This window comes from Cucurbita pepo, chromosome 1, assembly GCF_057944985.1.
Source record: "Cucurbita pepo subsp. pepo isolate OVF chromosome 1, ASM5794498v1, whole genome shotgun sequence".
NCBI classification, from domain to species: domain Eukaryota; kingdom Viridiplantae; phylum Streptophyta; class Magnoliopsida; order Cucurbitales; family Cucurbitaceae; genus Cucurbita; species Cucurbita pepo.
The window spans coordinates 17,419,253-17,439,172 of record NC_141798.1 but is presented as its reverse complement, the minus strand read 5'-3'; the positions used below and the strand labels follow the sequence as shown (position 1 = coordinate 17,439,172).

Below are 19,920 nucleotides of genomic sequence, written 5' to 3'. Positions count from 1 at the left end.
AGATGTTTCATTCGGTATATTTTTATCAAAGTTAAGAGTATTATTGCTTCAGTTTAAGGATTTTTTTAAATTAATTAATCTTTTAATTTTTTGAATTTATTTCATAATAAATTGTAATAATTATTCTCAATAAATGAATTTAATAAAATTACGGTATGTATATGATAGAATAAGGTATATTAAATGAAATAAGTACATTATAAAATTATATAAAATTTTAATGGTAGATATTTAGTACAAATCAAAGGTATGTATACCGTAGAATAAGGTATATTAAATGAAATAAGTATATTATAAAATTACATAAACTTTTTTTTTATTTAATTTTCATTCATTAATATGTTTAATATACCTAAAATTTTATATATTTTAAGTTTATTTAACCATCCATATTAATAATTATTCTCAAATAAATGAATTTAAATAAAATGGTAAATAATTAGTATATCATATTTTAAAGATTAAATATAATTAATTTATCCCGTTCTTTTCATCCATTTAAAAATGATTGATAAACAAAAAAAGGAACTAAGCACAAGTTTTCTCTTTTTTTTTTTCTCATTTTCTTGTCTTTTCCTTGAAATAAATAGCCGAGAAATATTCGGTTATTTAATAATTTATTTTAGTGATAGAGATTAAATTTTTTAATAAGTCGATTAAGACATATTATTCAACAAATTATGATAGGTCGGTGTATTGTCTGTTAACCTCAACTGACCAATTGATATCCTTCTCTATTGTGAGTGCTGTCAGGCCCCTACACCTCCTTTTCCTATAACAAATCAAATAACTAAAAATAAAGAATAAAAATAAATATAAATTAAATTTAATAGACTAAATTAATAAAAATATTTATAATTTTTGTAATTTATCTAAAAAATATAATTGGATAAAAATATTCTAAACTTTTGCTTGTTTGAAGAGTACCTTATAATTTTAAGTTTCAATAACACCTTTCAACTTTTTTTACCAAGTAAAAAAAATATCTTTTAATGATTTTTGAACTTTCAAATTTTTATTAATATCTATAAATTTTTTTAAAAACTTAAAAAGATCATTAATTCTTAAAAAAAATAAAATAAAATACCGTGAACATATGAAGGTTTTATTTAATAATTTAAGAGTCGTGGTAGGTTTGACATTAGAATTACTGGTTTCTATATATATTAATAATAGATTTTCAAAAGTATTAATATTTTTGAAAAGTATTAAAAATATTAATATAATTTTTAAAATAAAGTATTAATAGTTTTTTTCTAAAATTAATTGTAATAATTTTTTAAAAAAATATTATAAAATTTAAGGATATTATTTGGAGGGTTGAAAGACATTTTAAATTTAACTATTATGAAACTAAAGCTAAATTAATAAATAAATAAAATTTTAAAATTTTTAATAATACGCTACAAAAAATTAAAAAATTAAAAAAAATACTCTTAAATCTTTATAAAATTAAAAAAAAAAGTTAGTTTGGAATAAAAACGTTAATACTTTATTTTGAAAATAACCTTAACTTTTCAAAAAAAAAAATATTTTAACTTTTAAACGTGTTTAAAAAATATTTTTTGAGTTGTTAAAAGTTTTATTAATACAAATAACTTTTTTAAAAACTCTAAAAAATTGAATTATTTTTTTAAAGTCGATAAATATTAAAGAAATAATTTTTTGGTTTTATTCCGAAGAAGATAATAATATTTAAAAAAAAAATTAAAATTAAAAAGCATTATTGGAATTTTTAATAATTTAGAGACATTTCTTGTGTATTTATTTAATCATAGGCTAAAAACAGAGAATTACAATAAATTTAAAAACTGTTTGATATATGAATATGACGAACGTCAATTTTGGGACAATAAAAGGCAAAACCAGAGAGCTCACAGATTCTCCCAGACACTTCAAACCACCCTCTCTCATGGGTTCTTTGCCTTCTGACACTCTCGCCGTCGAAATGACCGACACCCATGTTCTCGCCGGCGCCGGCGACGGAGCAGACACCACCGAATGGCTCCTCAATTCTCCCAACCCTCCAAGTTTCTGGGAAGAACTTGCCGCCGCCGTCAGAGAAAATGTCATTCCACGAAGCTGCACAAAGACCCATTTGGCAAAGAAGAAGACGAAAACCACTTCTTCAAGCGATGAAAAACAGAGCATTTTTAAAGCCACTCTGATTCTTCTGCAGAGCATGTTCCCAATCCTCAAATTGGGCCGAAACTACAAAGCTTCTAACTTCAAAAGCGACATCATGGCTGGTTTAACTCTTGCCAGTCTCAGCATTCCTCAGGTACTCACAAAAAAACATTATAAATTTCTGTTCTTTTTCGGTTTTTTTTTTTTTAAATTAAAAATTGAAGCTTTTTTAACCCTTTGGCGCAGAGTATTGGGTATGCGAATTTGGCTAAGCTTGATCCTCAGTTCGGTCTCTGTAAGTGTCGGAATTTGATCCATTTTGTCGTACTAAATTTCCCGACTCTGTTTCTGACATGTCTGGTTTGTAAAATTTTAGATACAAGCGCTGTTCCTCCTTTGATCTATGCTCTAATGGGGAGCTCGAGAGAGATAGCCATTGGCCCAGTGGCTGTGGTGTCGCTGCTTCTTTCGTCTATGCTGCAAGAGATTCGAGATCCTGTTGCAGACCCAGTTGGTTATAGAAGCCTTGTTTTTACTGTCACCTTATTTGCAGGGATTTTCCAAGCAGGATTTGGGCTTCTGAGGTAACTTTTTTGGGTCAATTTCAGTGCAAATTTGGGTGTTTTTTTGTTCTTCTGTAATGGGTTTGTTGTTTGTAGATTGGGGTTTCTTGTGGATTTTCTATCTCATGCTGCCATTGTTGGGTTCATGGCTGGAGCTGCCATTCTCATTGGTCTTCAGCAATTGAAAGGGTTGCTTGCTATTAGCAACTTCACGACCAAAACCGATGTGGTCTCTGTTTTGGAATCTGTCGTGAGATCTGCTCACCAGCCTGTATGTTCTCTGCTTCAAAACTAAGAGAAACAAAAAGAAAAAGCTTCCATGGATTGACCTTGTCTTTCTCTCTTGGTTTTTTTGCAGTGGTACCCTTTGAACATTGTTCTTGGCTGCTCGTTTCTGATCTTTCTCCTTGTGGCCAGGTTTATTGTAAGTATTAAATGGTTTAGAAATGTGAGATCCTACACGGTTGGAGAAGAGAACGAAACATTCTTTAAAAGAGTGTGTAAACCTCTCACTAACTGTTTTAAAACCTTGAGGGGAAGTCCCTAAGAGAAAGTCCAAAGAGGATAATATCTAGTGGACTTGAACTGTTATAAATGGTATCAGAGCCAAGGGACGGTGCGAGACACTGGTTGGAGTAGGGCTAGACCTTCTCCATACTAGACGTATTTTAAAACCTTTTAGGGAAAGCTCGCAAGGGAAACCCCAAACAGGACAATCAACTTGGACTGTTACAAATGGTATCAAAACCAGTCACCGGACGGTGTGAGACACTGGTTAGAGTAGGGCTAAACCCTATCCACAGTAGATGCGTTTTAAAACCTCGAGGGAAGCCCAAAAGTGAAAGCCCAAAAAATACAATATTTGCTAGTGGTGGACTTGGACGGTTGGCCCCTAAGAGAGGTGGACTGTGAGACTCCACATCGATTGGAGAGGAGAACGAAACATTTCTTAGAAGGGTGTGGAAACCTCTCCCTAACATACACGTTTTAAAACTTTCGGGGAAGCCGAGAAGAAAAAGTCAAAGAAGACAATATCTGCTAGCTGTAGGCTTGAACGGTTACGAGAAATCTTTCGGAAATATTTAAACTTTGTTTAAGAGTTTTGAGTTGAAATGCAGGGTAGAAGGAAAAAGAAGCTGTTTTGGGTGTCAGCCATTGCTCCTCTCATATCTGTCATTCTCTCCACTTTGATAGTGTTTGTGTCAAGAGCTGATAGACATGGAGTTAAGATAGTTAAGGAAGTAAAAGAAGGGTTGAACCCAATCTCTGTTCATCAGCTGCAATTCAACAGCTCAGGTGTTGGCTTAGCTGCCAAATCTGGCCTCATTGCTGCCATCATAGCTCTCACAGTTGAGTTTAAAATCAGCCTCCTAAATGCCCATTGAAGGCTTCATGTAAGCTTAATGATATGTTGTGTTTTCTACTCAGGAAGCGATGGCTGTTGGCCGATCCTTCGCCTCCATTAAAGGCTACAACATTGATGGGAACAGGGAGATGATTGCTATGGGCTTCATGAACATTATAGGCTCTCTAACCTCTTGCTATGTAGCCACTGGTTAGTTTTACCTTCTACCTTTAAAATTTGGACTTTTCTACATAAATTATTGCATCCAAGACTGTCTTATAGGGTAGCTGTGTATTGTCCTCTTACGAGGATTTGAGATCTCACATTGGTTGGAGAAGAGACGTTCTTTATAAGGGTGTAGAAATCTATCTCTAGCAAACGTGTTTTAAAAACCTTGAGGAAAAACTTAAATAGGATAATATCTGCTAGTTGTAGACTTGGGCTGTTACAATGGTATCAGGGTCAGACACTAAATGATGTGTCAGCGAGGAGGCTGAGCTCCGAAGGGGGTGGGACACGTGCCAACAAGGACGCTGAGCCTCGAAGGAGAGTGGATTGGGGGAAGGGGTCCCACATCAATGGGAGAAGGGAACGAGTGTTAGTGAGGACACTAGGTCCCGAAAGGTAGTGGATTGTGAGATCACAGACGCGTTTTAAAAACCACTAGATACAAATTCGAGATGTTTTTGTACGTTTTCTCTCTATATTTGAGGTGCACGGGCGTCGATAATGTGTCGAGAAATCTTTAGTTACAAGTTGTTTGAACTTTTTCAGGGTCATTCTCAAGAACGGCTGTGAATTTTAGTGCTGGGTGTGAGAGTGTATTGTCAAATATAGTGATGGCAATAACAGTGATGATGGCATTGCAATTCTTCACAAGGCTCCTCTACTTCACTCCAATGGCCATTTTGGCTTCAATCATTCTCTCTGCTCTACCTGGTCTTATTGACATCAATGAAGCTCTGCGCATCTGGAAGCTCGACAAGCTTGACTTTCTTGCCTGTCTTGGCGCTTTCCTCGGTGTCTTGTTTCATTCCGTGGAATTTGGCCTTCTTCTTGCGGTAATCTCTTTCTCTTTCTTTCTCTCTCCCACTAAACCAAACCGACTAATCCACTAGTTCGGTCCCAGTTATATTCAAAACTGACGAACCCACTAGCTCGATTTCAATTATATTTGAAATTGACGAATCCACTAGCTAGTTCGGTTCTAGTTATTTGAAACCAACAAACCCACTAGTTTGGTTCCAATTATATTCGAAACCAACGAACCCACTAACTAGTTCGGTTCTAGTTATTTGAAACCCACGAACCCACTAGTTTGGTTCCAGTTACATTCGAAACCAACGACCCACTAGCTAGTTCGGTTCTAGTTATTTGAAACCCACGAACCCACTAATTTGGTTCCAGTTATATTCGAAACCAACGAACCCATTGGCTAGTTCGGCTCTAGTTATTTGAAACCCACGAACCCACTAGTTTGGTTCCAATTATATTCGAAACCAACGAACCCACTAGCTAGTTCGGTTCTAGTTATTTGAAACCCACGAACCCACTAGTTTGGTTCCAATTATATTCGAAACCAACGAACCCACTAGCTAGTTCGGTTCTAGTTATTTGAAACCGACGAACCCACTAGTTCAATTCCAGTTATATTCGATTTGTTTAAGCCTCGTTCGATATAAGTTTCACCAACAAGAAGTTTTTCGTTTAGTTTAAATATTATGAGCTAAAAACAGACTCGAAACTGACCAAACTATGAAATATTACTTCTTGGGTTCGGTTAAAAGTCAAATGGAAGTAAAGGAAAGTCGAAGGGTGAAAATGTCTTTTCCTTTTAAGGTGGAAGTGGATAAAATGATTGAAACAAGTTGCAAACTTTAAGAGGAATAGATTGAGACATGAGAACAAGTTGTGTGTTAAAAAAGGACAAAATGCATAGGTCAAGCAAGCCAAGTTGTATAATTTAGTACTTTTGCTGTCTGTTTTTGGAACATTTAATCATGGACTGTTTGTCTTGTTACTGGTGGGCGGTTCCATGTCTACTCAAAATATATTGATATTATATATATATTTATACGATCATCTACGAAAATTTTAGACGTTTATCGAGATACCAAATATAAGTAAAACCCAGGTAGATTTTACTACTTTTAACCTATACTAAATGACAATTCATGTGATTTTACAATTTCGAACTCTACTAAAAGGTCGTGACTTTAACTGAGAGGTTAGTACAATTTGTGTTGGATTCTACCCATAAATTTCGGTCTAAGCATTTTCTAGTTGGAGTCTCGGGAAAGATTACAGGAACTAAGCGAGAGACAATACTTATATTTCGAGGAATAAAAAAAACAAAATTGTGAGAGTTTATCTGAGATTGAACCATATCATATCATCGTAGAGAGTCGTTATCCTAACATTTTCATTGATTTTTCAGGTCGGAATTTCATTTGCGAAGATATTGTTGATATCGATGAGACCCGCTATAGAAGAGGTGGGAAGGCTTGGAAGAAGTGACATGTTTGGCAACATGAAGCAATTCCCTATGGCCATGAAAACTCAAGGAATCTCCATTGTTAGAATAAACTCTAGCTTGCTTTGTTTTGCCAATGCCAGCTTCATCAAAGACAGGTTTTTTTACTCAAAAGTTTGCAACTTTAAGCTTATTTGAGAAATGGGTTTTCATCATTTTAATGGTTTTTTATCAGAATAATGAGATTGGTTGAAGAAGATGATGAAGATGATGATATTGAAGAAACAACCAAAGATCAACCTAAACAACTAGTTGTTGACATGTGTAGTAAGTTCTTCCTCGAATCAATCGAAAATTAGGGTTTTTCGATATCTTTTAACGAAAACTTTCTAAAAGTTGTGTTTTTTTAATACCCTTAACTTTGAATTGGTGAATCCCGTGTTTGTTTTCGTTTAGATGTTATGAATATCGACACGTCTGGGATCATTGTTCTAGAGGAACTTCACAAGAGATTGTTATTGAATGGGATACAGGTATGACAAACCGACAGATCTCTGTAACAAAAACGAGCAAATTTGATTGATTTTGATGGTTTGTAGGTAACAATAGCAAGTCCAAAATGGGAAGTGATTCACAAACTTAAAAGAACCAATTTTGTTGAAAGAATTGAAGGAAGGGTTTTCCTATCAGTTGGTGAAGCTGTGGATTCATGCCTTCAAAATGCTTCCAAATTGCCTTCTTCTACCAAAGTGCTTGTCACTTGAAACAAGCTTTTCATGAAATAAAGTCAATATGTGTATATATATATATATATATAGCATCATATCATGTGATAGTTGAGCTCATATGTACTTGAGTGTGGCACTAGAGACTTATCAAATATATCTTTTGTCTATCACTCGGATTAATTAGATTTTGAACTTTTAAAAGCTTTAATTTAGTTTCTCTCTCCCGTGTGGCGACATGGGGGCGAAAAAAGGAAAGAGAGGAATGGAGTTTCTCTCGCTTTTGACATAGCATGCCCTAGCAGGAGGCCTGCACGATGGGCTATTAGCTTAATGGTAGAGCGCGCCCCTGATAATTGTGTTGTTGTACTTAGGCTATGACGACTCTTAGCCATATGGATAGTTCAATGTGCTCATCAGCGCCTGACCCTGAGATGTGGATCATCTAAGTTACATTAGCATGACATACTTCTCTTATTTGAATCGGGGTTTGAAACCAAACTTCTCCCCAGGAGAATATATGGGTCGATTCAGGTGAGATTCAATGTACATCCAACTTTCTATTCACTCGTGGGATTCGGCCAGTTGGGGACCACTTCTGCTCCTCTCTTCTCGAGAATTCATACATCCCTTATTGGTATATGGACAACTGTCTCTCGAGCATAGGTTTAGGTTCGACCTCAATGGGAAAATAAAACGGAGCACCTCACAACATATCTTCACAAACCAAGAACTACGATATTGTCCATTCCATTTAGTTTGGAAAAAAAATTAGAATTTAGTATCTATAAATGTAAAATTGGTTCGTATACTTTGATAAAAGCTCGTATTGATTCTTAACTATACAGATTATTTATGAGTAGCGGTGTCTAAATTCTAATTTATTTTAAAAATATAAAAGAATTATAATTATAATTTAATCCATTTTTTAAATATTGGTTTGAGATTAATCTATATTAGTTAATTTATTTTGGATATATCATTGGAACTATTTATTATTGAAATTTTAGCGATTATTTAAAAAACAAAAAATAAAGACTATTTGGAAGTTATTTATAAGGTAGAATTTTTAAAACAGAAAAAAAAAAAAAAAAAAAAAAAAAAAAGTTAATCCATTGGAGAGGGGCTATCAAATCCAGGAATCTGATCTACGCTCAACAAAATGGGGGCAGAAGAAGCGGCTGTGGAGCAAGAGAAGCTCGCGTCTCATGATCCGAGCGCGAATCCCATCACGGAGGCTCAGTTCCTATCGTGGAAGCGCCACAAGGTACTTTCCCTTCTTCTTTTTCTTCTTCTTCAATCTCTTCCAAGCTCTTCTTTGGCCGCTTTCCATTTCTGCTCTTTGATGTGCGATTGATCTGTATGAGTTCTTTTAGGTGCCGATTTCTTGTATTTCCTGCCAAATCAGTGAAATTCGAGAATTAGGGTTGCATAGATTGGATGAATAATGACTTTTGGAGGAGTCATTTGAAAATTGAAATGATCAGAATTTGAAATCTCAAGGATTAGTTCGGTTAGGCTGGTATTCAGGAATGGTTTCCTCTGTTTTGCGAAGAAGAGGCTTAAATTTTGGGATTGTAACATGTATGAATGTACTTTATCTGGCTCGCGCCAAATTGACCTTAGGGAGTCCAGTGGATTGAGCTATACTTAGGTTCACAGAATGATTGAGAAAATGTTGACGGCCAATAACCTAATCCATTGTACTAAAGGTGGAGTTTACAAATGTAATAGTACAAGCCCACATATTGTTCGCTTTGGCTTGTTATATATCATCATCAGCCTCACGCGTTTACTAGGGAGAGGTTTCCACATCCTTATAAGGAATGCTTCGTTCCCCTCTCCAACCAATGTGGGATCTCACAATCCACTTCCCTTGGGGGCCAGCGTCCTCGCTGGCACATCGTCCGGTGTCTGGCTTTGATACCATTTGTAATAGTCCAAGCCCACCGTTAGTAGATATTGTCCGCTTTGGCTTGTTACATATCACCATCAACCTCACGGTTTTAAAACATGTCTATTAGGGAGAGATTTTCACCCTCTTATAAGGAATGCTTCGTTCCCTTCTCTAACCAATATAGGATCTCACAATAAAAATTTGCTCCATGTCCCTACAACAGCCTCGCATTGACTCCAAATTTATCAAGAATTTGCTCCATTGTTTAATTGTGAAGTGGCAGCTTTAGATCACATGAACAAGATTCTCTGTTGATCTTTTACACACATCACATGCCACATTCTACTGACATTGGGGACATAAAATCATGGATAAAGGTCTTTGAATGAAGTCACAGTGTTTAACCCTTTCCAAAGAAGCTAACCAACCAAAAATTCTGATCTTCTATGGAATCTACCATATCATCAAGAAGAAAGAGGAGACAAGAGGATTGGGTTGGGACACTAACTGGCAAAAAGAGACTTCCTAGAGAATTTGCCTGAAGGTTCAAGAGTCTGTTTACTTAATCATTTGAAGTTGGGGATAGACAAACCCCTTGTAACAACAAAAAGGAGATTAGCCAAGTCTTCAGATTCATGATCATTAAGGGGTCTTCTAAAATAAAATAAAAAATCATAATCATGATGGAGGGTAGAATCACTATCATTGAGGATTGAAACATAATTGACATGCACCTTAATGAACATGAGCCCCATTTCCCATGGAAAGTTTAATGAAGCTGTTAAAGAAGGCTATTAACAATTCTGCTTTTAAGTGTTCCGTTAGAAAATAGCATAGAATTCAGGGACACAGTTATACAACCTACCTATAGAACTAATCTTGTTCTAGTAACGACTTCAAATACCTACAATATGTGAGTGGCTATGTGAGATCCCACATCGGTTGGATTGGGGAATGAAACATTCTTTATAAGGGTGTGAAAACTTTTCCCTAGCAGACACGTTTTAAAATCGTGAGGCTAATAGCGATATGTAACGGACCAAAGCAGACAATATCTACTAGCGGTAGGCTTGAGCTATTACAAATGATATTAGAATCAGACACTGGACGGTATGCCTGCGAGGACTCTGGGCTCCTAAGAGGGGTGAACTGTGAGATCCCACATCTGTTGGAGAGGGAAACGAAACATTTTTTATAAGAGTGTGAAAATCTCTCCTTAGCATACACGTTTTAAAATCGTGAGACTGACAACGATACGTAACGGGCCAAAGCAGACAATATCTGCTAGCAGTGGGCTTGGACTATTACAGGCTATCTTGAAATTATAAGGTTATGAACGTTCTAAACTCACATGCTTCACAATTGATTGTGAGCGGCAGAAACACAGGTTGGTTCTTGCACGTTCAAGTTAACTAATCACTGAACTGCAAAGAACCTGAATCATTCGACCACCAGTCAATTATGAGGCAATTTCTGCATGAGTGACGTAAATGAGTTGTGTTGCTGTTCGACATTTATCTCCAACTATCTCCTCTTATTTGCAGGATGCCGAGGCATCTGCTAAAAGAGATGAAACAGCAAGGAAGCGTGCGGAGGATATAGCCTCAGGAGCAGTGCAAATGAATGGGCGAGAGCTTTTCTTGCACCAACCGTGGGTTTTTGACAACACTCAATATTGAGGTTGGTGTTTTAGTACCACTTTTTGTTGTTTCTTGAGAAATGTCTCTGTCCTTTAAAATGCTACCTTCTATCTTAATCAGCATATCCTTCATACAAAGTATTAGTTCTTACGCCCAAAATGCCTACCCTCATATATGAATCTGTGCAAAAGGAATGACTTGGCCCAATTGGTTGTAGACAAAGATGTATATCCAAATATAGGCGCTAATTTGTCCTATGCTGTTAGCCTCATATGAACTTTATCATATGCATTTGTCTTCTCTAGTCTACAAATCACGTGTTAACAAAATGTTGTGTTATTTCCTTTACTAGGTCCTTACATGATGAAATGTTTTTCATGTGGGTATAAAAATCATGTGTAGTGTCCATTGTTATAGGCACTACTTTACTTGGTGCAATCGTGCGTACCCAAGTGTACCCAAGTGTAACGATTCGATTTTTTTTTTTTAAACGTACTGGTATAAGTTTACTTATAAATTGTTTCGTAATTTAAAAACAAAGGAAAGAATACCCATAGATAGCAAAGTAAAATCATCTTCGAGATGCCCATTTAAATGATTTTTAGAAGCCTTGGTAATTTAACTAAATAATTCAATAATGCAATTTTCAATAAGGACCGTCATTTTAATTTCTAAGAGTTTTCTACTACCAATTAAATCAAATAAACTAACTCAAAAGAAAGGTTTGAAATAAAGAATACATAAGGATTAGAGTTGCTCCATGATTGGTTGGTTTCTCTAGTCTACTTGTAACTCTGGTGCCATAAATTTGCCCTCACCTAGGCGTACTCCACGTAAACTTTTCACAAAATCGTTTTCATCACCTTAGAGCAACTACATGCGACAACCACCAACTCGTTATCATCACAGGACTGATGGTAGTTTTAAAGTAACTAATACGTAATCACCACCAAGTTATTATCATTACACTAAACATGATTATGGTGGTAATTATGAAATAATCAATAAGCAAATCTTAATCAAAATGAACGATCACTTTGATTTTTAATTTTCTTTTCAACTTAAAGTAAAAACTTACCGACTACCGACATTACTTTCACACGCGAGCTTATTTGTTCTGTTATCTAGTTTATAATCATCTAGTTTATAAACGTGCATTCAAATTCTAGTTTTGTTTTGGAAATGAAAAGTTGTTTTATTTTTTTTTATAATTTCAATAAGAATTCAAAAAATTCTGGAATAAAAGATGAAAGATGGTGAAAAATTGTAAGCATAGGCTTTTAAAGGCAAAAAAAAAAAAAAAAAAAAAAAAAAAAAAAAAACTAAAAACGAAATTGATATGAAAAAAAAAAAAAAAAAGTTTTTACATTTTCTATTTTTTTTATGGTATTACATAAAAGGCAAATGAAAGATGAAAGCCAAAATTCGCTTTGGGAATGTGAGATACACGGACGGAGAGTACGTAGCCGAACAACCGCAGAGGCTTCCAGCAGTGATAGCTGCCCCTATCAAATAGGCCACCAAAAATCTGGAGCTAACATTTCAATCGAAAATCCACGTCGGATCGTGGTGAGACAAAAAAGGCAGGCTGAAGCTCCGGATCACAAAATGCAAGACAACAACGGGCACATATACTATGTTGTTATAATTTTAAAAGTGACGTAAGATCTCCCTACATTAAATAATTATTTATAAAGGCTAAATAATGGTGTGAACAAAAAGATAATTATTTATAAAGGCTAAATAATGGTGTGAACAAAAAGATAATTATTTATAAAGGCTAAATAATGGTGTGAACAAAAAGAGCAAGTACCTGCGTACAAAAAACTTTCATGTTATCCAAAAAAGATTCCCATCTCCAGTTGATTGAACCTGTCAGATAGTTTTCATCACTTTCAAAGAGATTTCTGTAGAAATTTCAGCAGTAAACAACACAAATAGAGGAGCTAAGTGCCTGTTTCTCATTATACAGCAGCATAGCAATTAGTAGGAGAGGTACTGGACTTGGTCAGCTGCCATCCAACAAGTTCACTTTCTTTTGTGCCTGTGCTGAAATTCTGGACAAACATAAAACTTAAATCTTTCCAACAACATATTCAGAAGAACCTTGGTAATTTGTTAACATGTTTAAGCATGCCACTTCAAAAAATAAAAAATAAATAAGGGATGATAGAGTTTACAAATAATCTACACGTAGAACTGGCACTTGCACTGATGCTTGAATTGAAAGAGACGTCTATATAATACTCAAATCCCAGTAAAAAAAATGTAACTTATTTTTTCCTATATGATACAGCAACTTACAGGAAGGGATAACTTATTAAGTAATTGAAATGCCAGTCGGAAAAGGCAATATTTACAGCATGGACTCAACAAACTCAAAAAGCAACAAGAATAACCTCAAACAACAGTAGCTGAAGAGAGAAAAATGGGGTGCAGTTAGGGACGATTTGGAAAACGCCCTAGCAGCAGTGGGTGCAATTTCTTGCCTATTTGGAGGGCTTAGATGTCCATCGGTTGGTAATGCAGTTGGTGATCCGTCATTTGAAGGTGGTTTGGCATGGTCTGCTTCGCCATGGTTGGTATCTAGGCCTGCAATTTTATACAGTGATAAATGTCGAATGAAGAAAAGGGAATTGAATCATGCTCAAGCCTCAATATAAGTTCTTCTTCCATGCTGATATAAAATAAATAAATAAAAAGGCCAGAAGTATATAAGCAATGCACAGAAACTTAAATCTCGACACAGGAAGAATTGAATATGAAATGTAAATATGCGAGTGAAAGCTGCTTCACGATGTCAAGGTCATTGGTGATGTCCTTGAGATCAGAAGTTGCTGAGAAAATTCAAAAAGCAAGATTTCATTTTTGCCTTAACCAAACTCTTTCTTCCAGATAATCTTTCGAGTGTGGAAGAGCAGCTACTGCACACTGTTAGAAGAAAATTCAAAGTATAAATAATAATGAAAACATGCTTACATCTGGACTTGGACCAACCCAATTGAAGATTTTCTCTGTCAAAAACCAGCCGGTAACCCACCATCAAGTTTTCTGTAGCACAAAGGGAAGAAGATATCACAAGTTTTTATCATTAAATGCATTTACGAATCCACGCTCCTATGTGTAATCGTGTGGTAGGAGAAGAAAAGAAGCTATATTGTAGAAAATCATTGAAAAAGTAGCATATACAACCACAGAATTAAAAAGTCCTACTTACGTCCAATTACACCGTAATCATCATCTGTCTCTTCTAAGGTTAAACAAAACAGTTTATATCCCTGCACATTAAATTTTATAAAATTCATACTTCGACCAAAACAGATCAATCATAACCACCGAGGCAAAAAGGATATGAAGTCCTTTAAAGTCAAGTTGTTGACATTCTAGAAAAGGGGTATTTTGAATGCAATAGTCTCCATCCATAACAATAAAAGAAAAGCCAGAGAAGGGAGCAAATATTTCAGCACTTGCCCAAACATGACTTCGTGTCCTCAAACTGTGTTAAAAAACATTTCTAGCTTGCCCAGTCCCAAACAAACAAATTGAGGAAAGAAATCAATATTTTTAAGGGCCCACTGGGAATAATCATTTGGGTAAAATTACTCGGGAAGAAAGAGCAGGATGTCTAACTTACTTGGCTGTCAGGGAGGGTATACACAGGATCATGTATAAAGCTTTGATGCAGAGGAAACACGAGTTTCATACTAGGAATATAAGAGGACTCCAGCGAACTGTTCCACAATAAAAGAACTGTCTGTCAACCCTTAAAAAATGAGGAAAATACAATATTTATTTTACCTTTTTCAAGCACCTACCTGGAATTATAGCAGTAATTCCAGGGAAATTCTTGGAGAATTATCCTGGTAGCATTTAATTTTACTTGTTTGTCAAACTGCATTAAGTAATTCGAGACTTTAGGCCAAACAAAATTGAAATATCACACATCACTATATTCCAGTATCACCTCAAAGACTATCTTTTTATAGATTTCTGTAGGAAGATATGTAAAAGACGAGCCACTGTCAACCAATGCGTGGAATCCACTTTTCTGCAGACAGGAACTCCCAACACAAAAGGACTCCACCTCGACAAAATAGGCATCACTGAGACAAGGAATGGATGGCTTAATGGTGTTGGTGATAATAGATAACTTCAAGAGAAAATAAACGTTAGAATTGGCTTAGCAAATAATTTAGTCGTTAGATCACATACAATTCACCAAATAATGGCAGAAATTGTGTTGTTTGCTGGGTGGCAGGACCATTGTCCCCAAAGAGGATTCTCCCAGAACCATTATTATCAAAACAAAGCGAGAATGTATTTCTAACCAATCCTGCTTTTGCCAATAAGGTTGGCACTGAAATGTTTCCAGGACCCAACCCCATAACACCATCAGGAGCAGCCCCATCCAAATAGTAACCACTCTGTTTCCTACCACAGCTGCATCAAGAGGGAGAGGGGGAAATCACAAGCAAAGATTCAGGTGGCATTCCAACTCAACTTCAACATTGTTAAAGAAGAAGAAAACATCAAAGAAAAGCATCAAAGTATGTGACGCAGTAAGAGCCCACCCTAATACAACTGAGGCCTGCAAAAGACGTTGTGTACCATGTTTGCTGAAAGATGCCAAATGCAATTTATCTTCAATCATAAATCCAGAAGTTGATGTATTATCTGTGTAATAATCTCTTTTATAAGTGCAGGGATCATCAGGACTTTTGCAAGTTGTGCTCCAAGCACATAATTGATGACTGCAGGAAAGGTACTGGCTGGTGTTTGATAAAGCTGGATTGTACGCACTCAGATCCCTATCCTGCATCATAGACAGCCCCAAACAGAAGAGAGCACCTGCCAGTCAATTGGTGAAATTAACTGAAAAACCTGTCACAGTTCTTGTTTGACCACTAGACAAGTAAAGAGACATACTAAGATAGATCGGAACATAAAAGAAAGAGGTAATTAATTGAAAACAATCGTATATATATGCGGTGTCCATTTAATTATCAGTATAGATTTAGATAAGAGCTTACTTTTGATGTACATTAGTTCGTCTTTTTGTTCTTTTTTCTTTTATTCCGTTAATGATATATCTGAGTGGAAGGAGTTTGAATACAGATCTCTCTTTAGAAGTAACATTTCGCAAGTTATTTGGCAAATTTAACTGATAGAAAGAGAGATTGTCGCTTTACAACAGACTAATGATAGGTTTCAACTTTGAAGGATACGGAACATATGAATGTTTCGATATCCACATCAGTAAACCTCAATTTTATGATTCGATTTTTAGGATTCTTGCACAGTAATTTAACTTCTTATTTGAATTTGGAGGAAAAGGAGACTAGTTATCCAGTTCATGAACTAGTTCAGCAGCTCACATCCCAAATACGACTTGGAATTTGTTAAAAGAGGTATTAAAGAAATGAAGAAATTAATGTAGGTGATTGCAGTCATACCAGTGAGCTATAATGACTTGCAGACAAGGGAGCACATTGAATGCAATCACACGGAACCCAGAGCAGATCACTTCCAGCATCCAATGCAACGAGAAACGAAACACTCGGTGTTCCTATATCAATCCATGTGTAATGTAACCTGGACAACTAGTTCCACTGAATTCTTTAATCGCTCTAACAAACAAGGTAAAGAAAATACTCCCTCCATGCTGCTTCAAATTTTTAATGGTGAAGGAAATGCTGATAAAATTAAACATTATCGTGGCTGTGAAAGTAAAGAAAACTACACAATTGGTAGAACTTAGAAGTTAGCTAGTCTATAAAGCGATCACGTCCTGGAACAGTTAAGCTCAAGCATACTAACCAATCAAATTCGTTCCCAAAGAACACGACCTCGTTTCCTTCAGAAGGAAAAATCACCTCGTACTTCGATCCGATCTTCAGTCTCCGCCTCTTCAAGTCATAATCCTGAAGCGTTTCAAAATACTTCAAGCTATTCCTCCTCGGCCAAAATTTTCCAGACGCATTACCGTTCCTCGACTTCCAAAGCGCTTTCGCCTCATCGGAGAATCGATGAACGAGCCTCGACGAGAGCCTAAGCGCAACAGAACTGTCCACCAAGAAACAAGCTACAAAGAGCAAAACTACCAAGAAATTCGCCATGGAAACTGAAGATGAAGATCAGATTTCGTAAGAATGAACTTCTGCAACGGCGAGAGAGCGTCCGGATTTGGGGAAAAAAGGCAAGGAACCGAGCCTTCTGCAAACGGAGTAGAGATTGAAGCGTGAACCATGAATGGTGACGACGATAAATCAAATTGGGTGAGACTGTGAGAGTGCTATAATGCGCTGTTTGTGCGTACGGTGCGCGTTTCCTTGTAATAAATGCGCCTATTTTATGTTCATATGCGACATATTTTAAATTTACAAATTTACAAATTTATTGAATATTTTTTTTAGCTTCAATTAATTTTTAGACATAATTATAAAACATTACAAATTTAATATTTAAAATTTATTGTAAAAAATATTATTAAAATTCAATGAGATTTCTAAAATTTTACAAATTTAATATTTAAAATTTTATTTTATTTACTTAATTTTTATTGTAAAAAATATTATGAGCTAAATTATTATAAACTTTAAAATAATAAAAATCAGAAGTTGAGTTGGGCTGGGCTGGGAAAAGGTTGGCCCATTATTAAAAGAAGGCCCATTAATATTCCAATCAGGCCACGGAAGAAGCCCGGTTCTATTGACGTGCAAGACTCTAAAACGATAAACCCTAACAATTGAGTCTCCTCTTTGCAGTCGCGCCACTCCTTGTCGTGGAAAAGCTTCAGAACAGGGTAAGGGATGATTCAAACTGTGATTCGAAGGTCTTGATTGTTTTCATCTCTGATTCTTTCTGTTTCTTCTTTGCTTTAAGAATTTTGTACAGCTTTTGAGAAGCGACAATGGCGCCGGCGAAGAAGACTGTAAGTATTACTTGAACTGTCCATGAATGCTGCTCCTCCAATTAGTTTAGGGTTAATAGTTTTGGTGATCTGTGGTATTGCAATTGCAGAAGAAGACTCATGAGAGTATTAACAACAGGCTTGCCCTTGTGATGAAGAGCGGCAAGTACACTTTGGGGTACAAAACCGTCCTTCGCACTATCCGCAGCTCCAAAGGTCTTCATACGTCGTTCTCCTTTGCTGATAGATCTTATTGTTATTACCATTTGGTATTTGATTCAAATTTAGGTTTTATTTGTGAACTTTTGACACATTTCTGGTTTTCGATCTGTGATAATACAGGGAAGCTTATTATTCTATCGAACAACTGCCCGCCCCTGCGTAAATCCGAGATTGAGTACTACGCAATGCTTGCTAAAGTAGGGGTTCACCACTACAACGGAAGTAAGTGTAGTGCAGACTCTGCTTTGTTAGTTTGTTGTTTATATGTTCAAGTTGTAAGCAGCGTTTTCTGACTTGTGATTTTTAGTGCCTCGTATGCCGGATTTCAGATATATGGGATATAATTTATCTCTTTTCTTGTTCTTTCATGTCTTCATTATCTTAGAAAAAGAACAGTAATCAGTAAAGTTAGCACTATTAATTCCGTATTAAAGGTATCTTGAGTAAGTTGATCAATTAGAGAGGTGCTTACCTGCCGTGGGCTTAAAAAACTCTTGTTCTAACTAGCTCTAAGAGTGCTTATGATGGCATTTTTAAGACCAAAATGAATGACATTAAGCGTTTATTTCATCCAAACTAGAATCTATATTGAAGTATTTGTAACACAGGTGACGTTCTTATACTTTTCTTTTATTGATTTGCAACTAGTATCTTCTACGATATTTAGTATAAAGCTATATGGGTTGCTTCCATTGGTAGTAATTTGTTCTGACGCAAAAAATTGATCTAGGAGATCTAGTTTAAATTTTCATTTAATCTATATCCCATACATCTGTAATTCAAAATTTTCTGAGAAAATAAGGGGTGTACGCCGTCAATCTACTTTACCTTGTACGCATGTTCATATGCGATAATGTGTAATTTTGTATGTTTTGTTTCTCCCGTCTTACATATTTTCTATATTTGGTTGTACATTTAGGCAATGTTGATCTTGGAACTGCTTGTGGCAAGTATTTCCGTGTATCCTGCCTCAGCATTATTGACCCAGGTACTAAATGTTTGTTATTTGTGATCTTGGAACTGCTTGTGGCATGTTGATCTTTCGATCATCTTGTTCTAATTCGTGATGTTTGCATAAAACATTTTGTTTTAGCTTAAAAACTTGATATAGTCCTTTCCTTTTTCCATTTACTTTATGGGTTAATATTACTTCTACTTTCAAGTGAAGTTAAGAAATTAAAGCATAATATTTTGCAAGCTTGAACGGAAAATGGAACATCTATAACTCACCTGCTTTTGAATTCTTTTCTAGGTGATTCTGATATTATCAAATCGCTTCCCAGTGAGCAGTGATGATACCCATCATTTAGAACGATGTATTCAATGTGGTACCACCTTTTCTCTTCAGTAAACGGTAGAATTGCATCTTTTTCAATGTCCTTGACTTCGAGGTTTTGTTTAATTGACATGGTTGAGTAGAATGTTCAATTAGTTTTTATCTATTTATTCCCAGACAATTATTTACTCCAAATCTCCTTGCCTTTTGCATTAACTATAATATAGACTTTATTATATACATATAGACTTTATTTGAAGGTGTCAATAATTTGAAATAAATAATTTAAATTGATTTACTTAATATAATTATAAATTTTTATAGTAAAATTCGCTTTTAAATTTTTTTTTGATAGAGATATAACTTGGTCATATTGTAAGTTGATATTATTAGTTTAATTCATCCTTGCAAAATAATGATAATAATAATAAATAAATAAGAAAAAAAAAAAATTTGATTTCAAAGTGATTGCTTCCTTGATAACCACCGGGGGTGAACGGTCGCCATTATATCTTCCTTTCCACCAATTCCACCGCTGAGGGAGAGAGAGAGGGTGAAGAAGAGTGGAAGATCAAACGCTACTTCGTAGTTCTCGAAGGTCGCCATTGCCGCCATTGATAACAGACCTCCATCCTCTCCCTTCTGTAAGTTTCTCCTTTCATTTTAACTTTATTTTCGATTGTTATTGTGATCGCTCTGGACTTATATCGATTGATTCAAGAGTTGTATCTAATTCTTCTTC

At 35.5% G+C, this 19,920-nt stretch overlaps 4 protein-coding genes across 5 annotated transcripts; 3 read left to right on the top strand and 1 right to left on the bottom strand.

Annotated features, from left to right (window-relative positions):
- The first annotated feature begins 1,829 nt into the window (after nt 1-1,829).
- On the top strand, nt 1,830-7,403 carry LOC111788310 (low affinity sulfate transporter 3). The gene is made up of 12 exons (XM_023668640.2): nt 1,830-2,281; nt 2,374-2,422; nt 2,504-2,711; nt 2,787-2,961; nt 3,049-3,114; nt 3,809-4,039; nt 4,119-4,245; nt 4,810-5,096; nt 6,473-6,666; nt 6,744-6,835; nt 6,965-7,041; nt 7,108-7,403. Exons 1-12 carry the CDS (start codon nt 1,913-1,915, stop codon nt 7,270-7,272), a joined length of 2,040 nt encoding a protein of 679 aa, XP_023524408.2. The 5' UTR covers nt 1,830-1,912; the 3' UTR covers nt 7,273-7,403.
- Nucleotides 7,404-8,323: 920 nt separating this feature from the next.
- LOC111804444 (uncharacterized) lies at nt 8,324-13,085 on the top strand. Of its 2 annotated transcripts, none has more exons than XM_087124674.1 (3): nt 8,324-8,500; nt 10,675-10,810; nt 13,067-13,085. In XM_087124674.1, exons 1-2 carry the CDS (start codon nt 8,396-8,398, stop codon nt 10,807-10,809), a joined length of 240 nt encoding a protein of 79 aa, XP_086980800.1. In that variant the 5' UTR covers nt 8,324-8,395; the 3' UTR covers nt 10,810; nt 13,067-13,085. The 2 variants fall into 2 exon arrangements, with proteins under 2 accessions (XP_086980800.1, XP_086980797.1); XM_087124671.1 differs by lacking the exon at nt 13,067-13,085 and adding an exon at nt 10,891-11,083.
- Nucleotides 12,989-17,091, bottom strand: LOC111804429 (aspartic proteinase-like protein 1). Its single transcript, XM_023689235.2, has 10 exons — nt 16,588-17,091; nt 16,224-16,362; nt 15,342-15,583; nt 14,983-15,210; nt 14,735-14,873; nt 14,586-14,662; nt 14,405-14,501; nt 13,988-14,048; nt 13,750-13,821; nt 12,989-13,362 (listed from the first exon to the last, which is right to left on the bottom strand). Exons 1-10 carry the CDS (start codon nt 16,884-16,886, stop codon nt 13,127-13,129), a joined length of 1,590 nt encoding a protein of 529 aa, XP_023545003.2. The 5' UTR covers nt 16,887-17,091; the 3' UTR covers nt 12,989-13,126.
- Nucleotides 17,092-17,460: 369 nt separating this feature from the next.
- Nucleotides 17,461-19,373, top strand: LOC111789031 (large ribosomal subunit protein eL30). Its single transcript, XM_023669687.2, has 6 exons — nt 17,461-17,572; nt 17,653-17,701; nt 17,791-17,896; nt 18,023-18,124; nt 18,822-18,890; nt 19,155-19,373. The coding sequence occupies exons 2-6, from the start codon at nt 17,681-17,683 to the stop codon at nt 19,193-19,195; spliced, it is 339 nt and encodes a 112-aa protein (XP_023525455.1). The 5' UTR covers nt 17,461-17,572; nt 17,653-17,680; the 3' UTR covers nt 19,196-19,373.
- The last annotated feature ends 547 nt before the right edge of the window (nt 19,374-19,920 follow it).

Bases quoted from the DNA above. Each gene is read 5' to 3' on its own strand.
- LOC111804444 (XM_087124674.1), top strand. From the start codon at position 8,396: ATGGGGGCAGAAGAAGCGGCTGTGGAGCAAGAGAAGCTCGCGTCTCAT. The intron at 8,501-10,674 runs GTACTTTCCCTT...TCTTATTTGCAG, and splicing joins TATCGTGGAAGCGCCACAAG to GATGCCGAGGCATCTGCTAA.
- LOC111788310 (XM_023668640.2), top strand. From the start codon at position 1,913: ATGGGTTCTTTGCCTTCTGACACTCTCGCCGTCGAAATGACCGACACC. The intron at 6,667-6,743 runs GTTTTTTTACTC...GTTTTTTATCAG, and splicing joins GCCAGCTTCATCAAAGACAG to AATAATGAGATTGGTTGAAG. The intron at 6,836-6,964 runs GTAAGTTCTTCC...GTTTTCGTTTAG, and splicing joins ACTAGTTGTTGACATGTGTA to ATGTTATGAATATCGACACG.
- LOC111804429 (XM_023689235.2), bottom strand. From the start codon at position 16,886: ATGGCGAATTTCTTGGTAGTTTTGCTCTTTGTAGCTTGTTTCTTGGTG. The intron at 16,363-16,587 runs GTTAGTATGCTT...CTAGTTGTCCAG, and splicing joins TTTGGGAACGAATTTGATTG to GTTACATTACACATGGATTG. The intron at 13,363-13,749 runs GTAAGCATGTTT...ATAAAATTGCAG, and splicing joins GGGTTGGTCCAAGTCCAGAT to GCCTAGATACCAACCATGGC.
- LOC111789031 (XM_023669687.2), top strand. From the start codon at position 17,681: ATGGCGCCGGCGAAGAAGACT. The intron at 18,125-18,821 runs GTAAGTGTAGTG...TTGTACATTTAG, and splicing joins GGTTCACCACTACAACGGAA to GCAATGTTGATCTTGGAACT. The intron at 18,891-19,154 runs GTACTAAATGTT...ATTCTTTTCTAG, and splicing joins CCTCAGCATTATTGACCCAG to GTGATTCTGATATTATCAAA.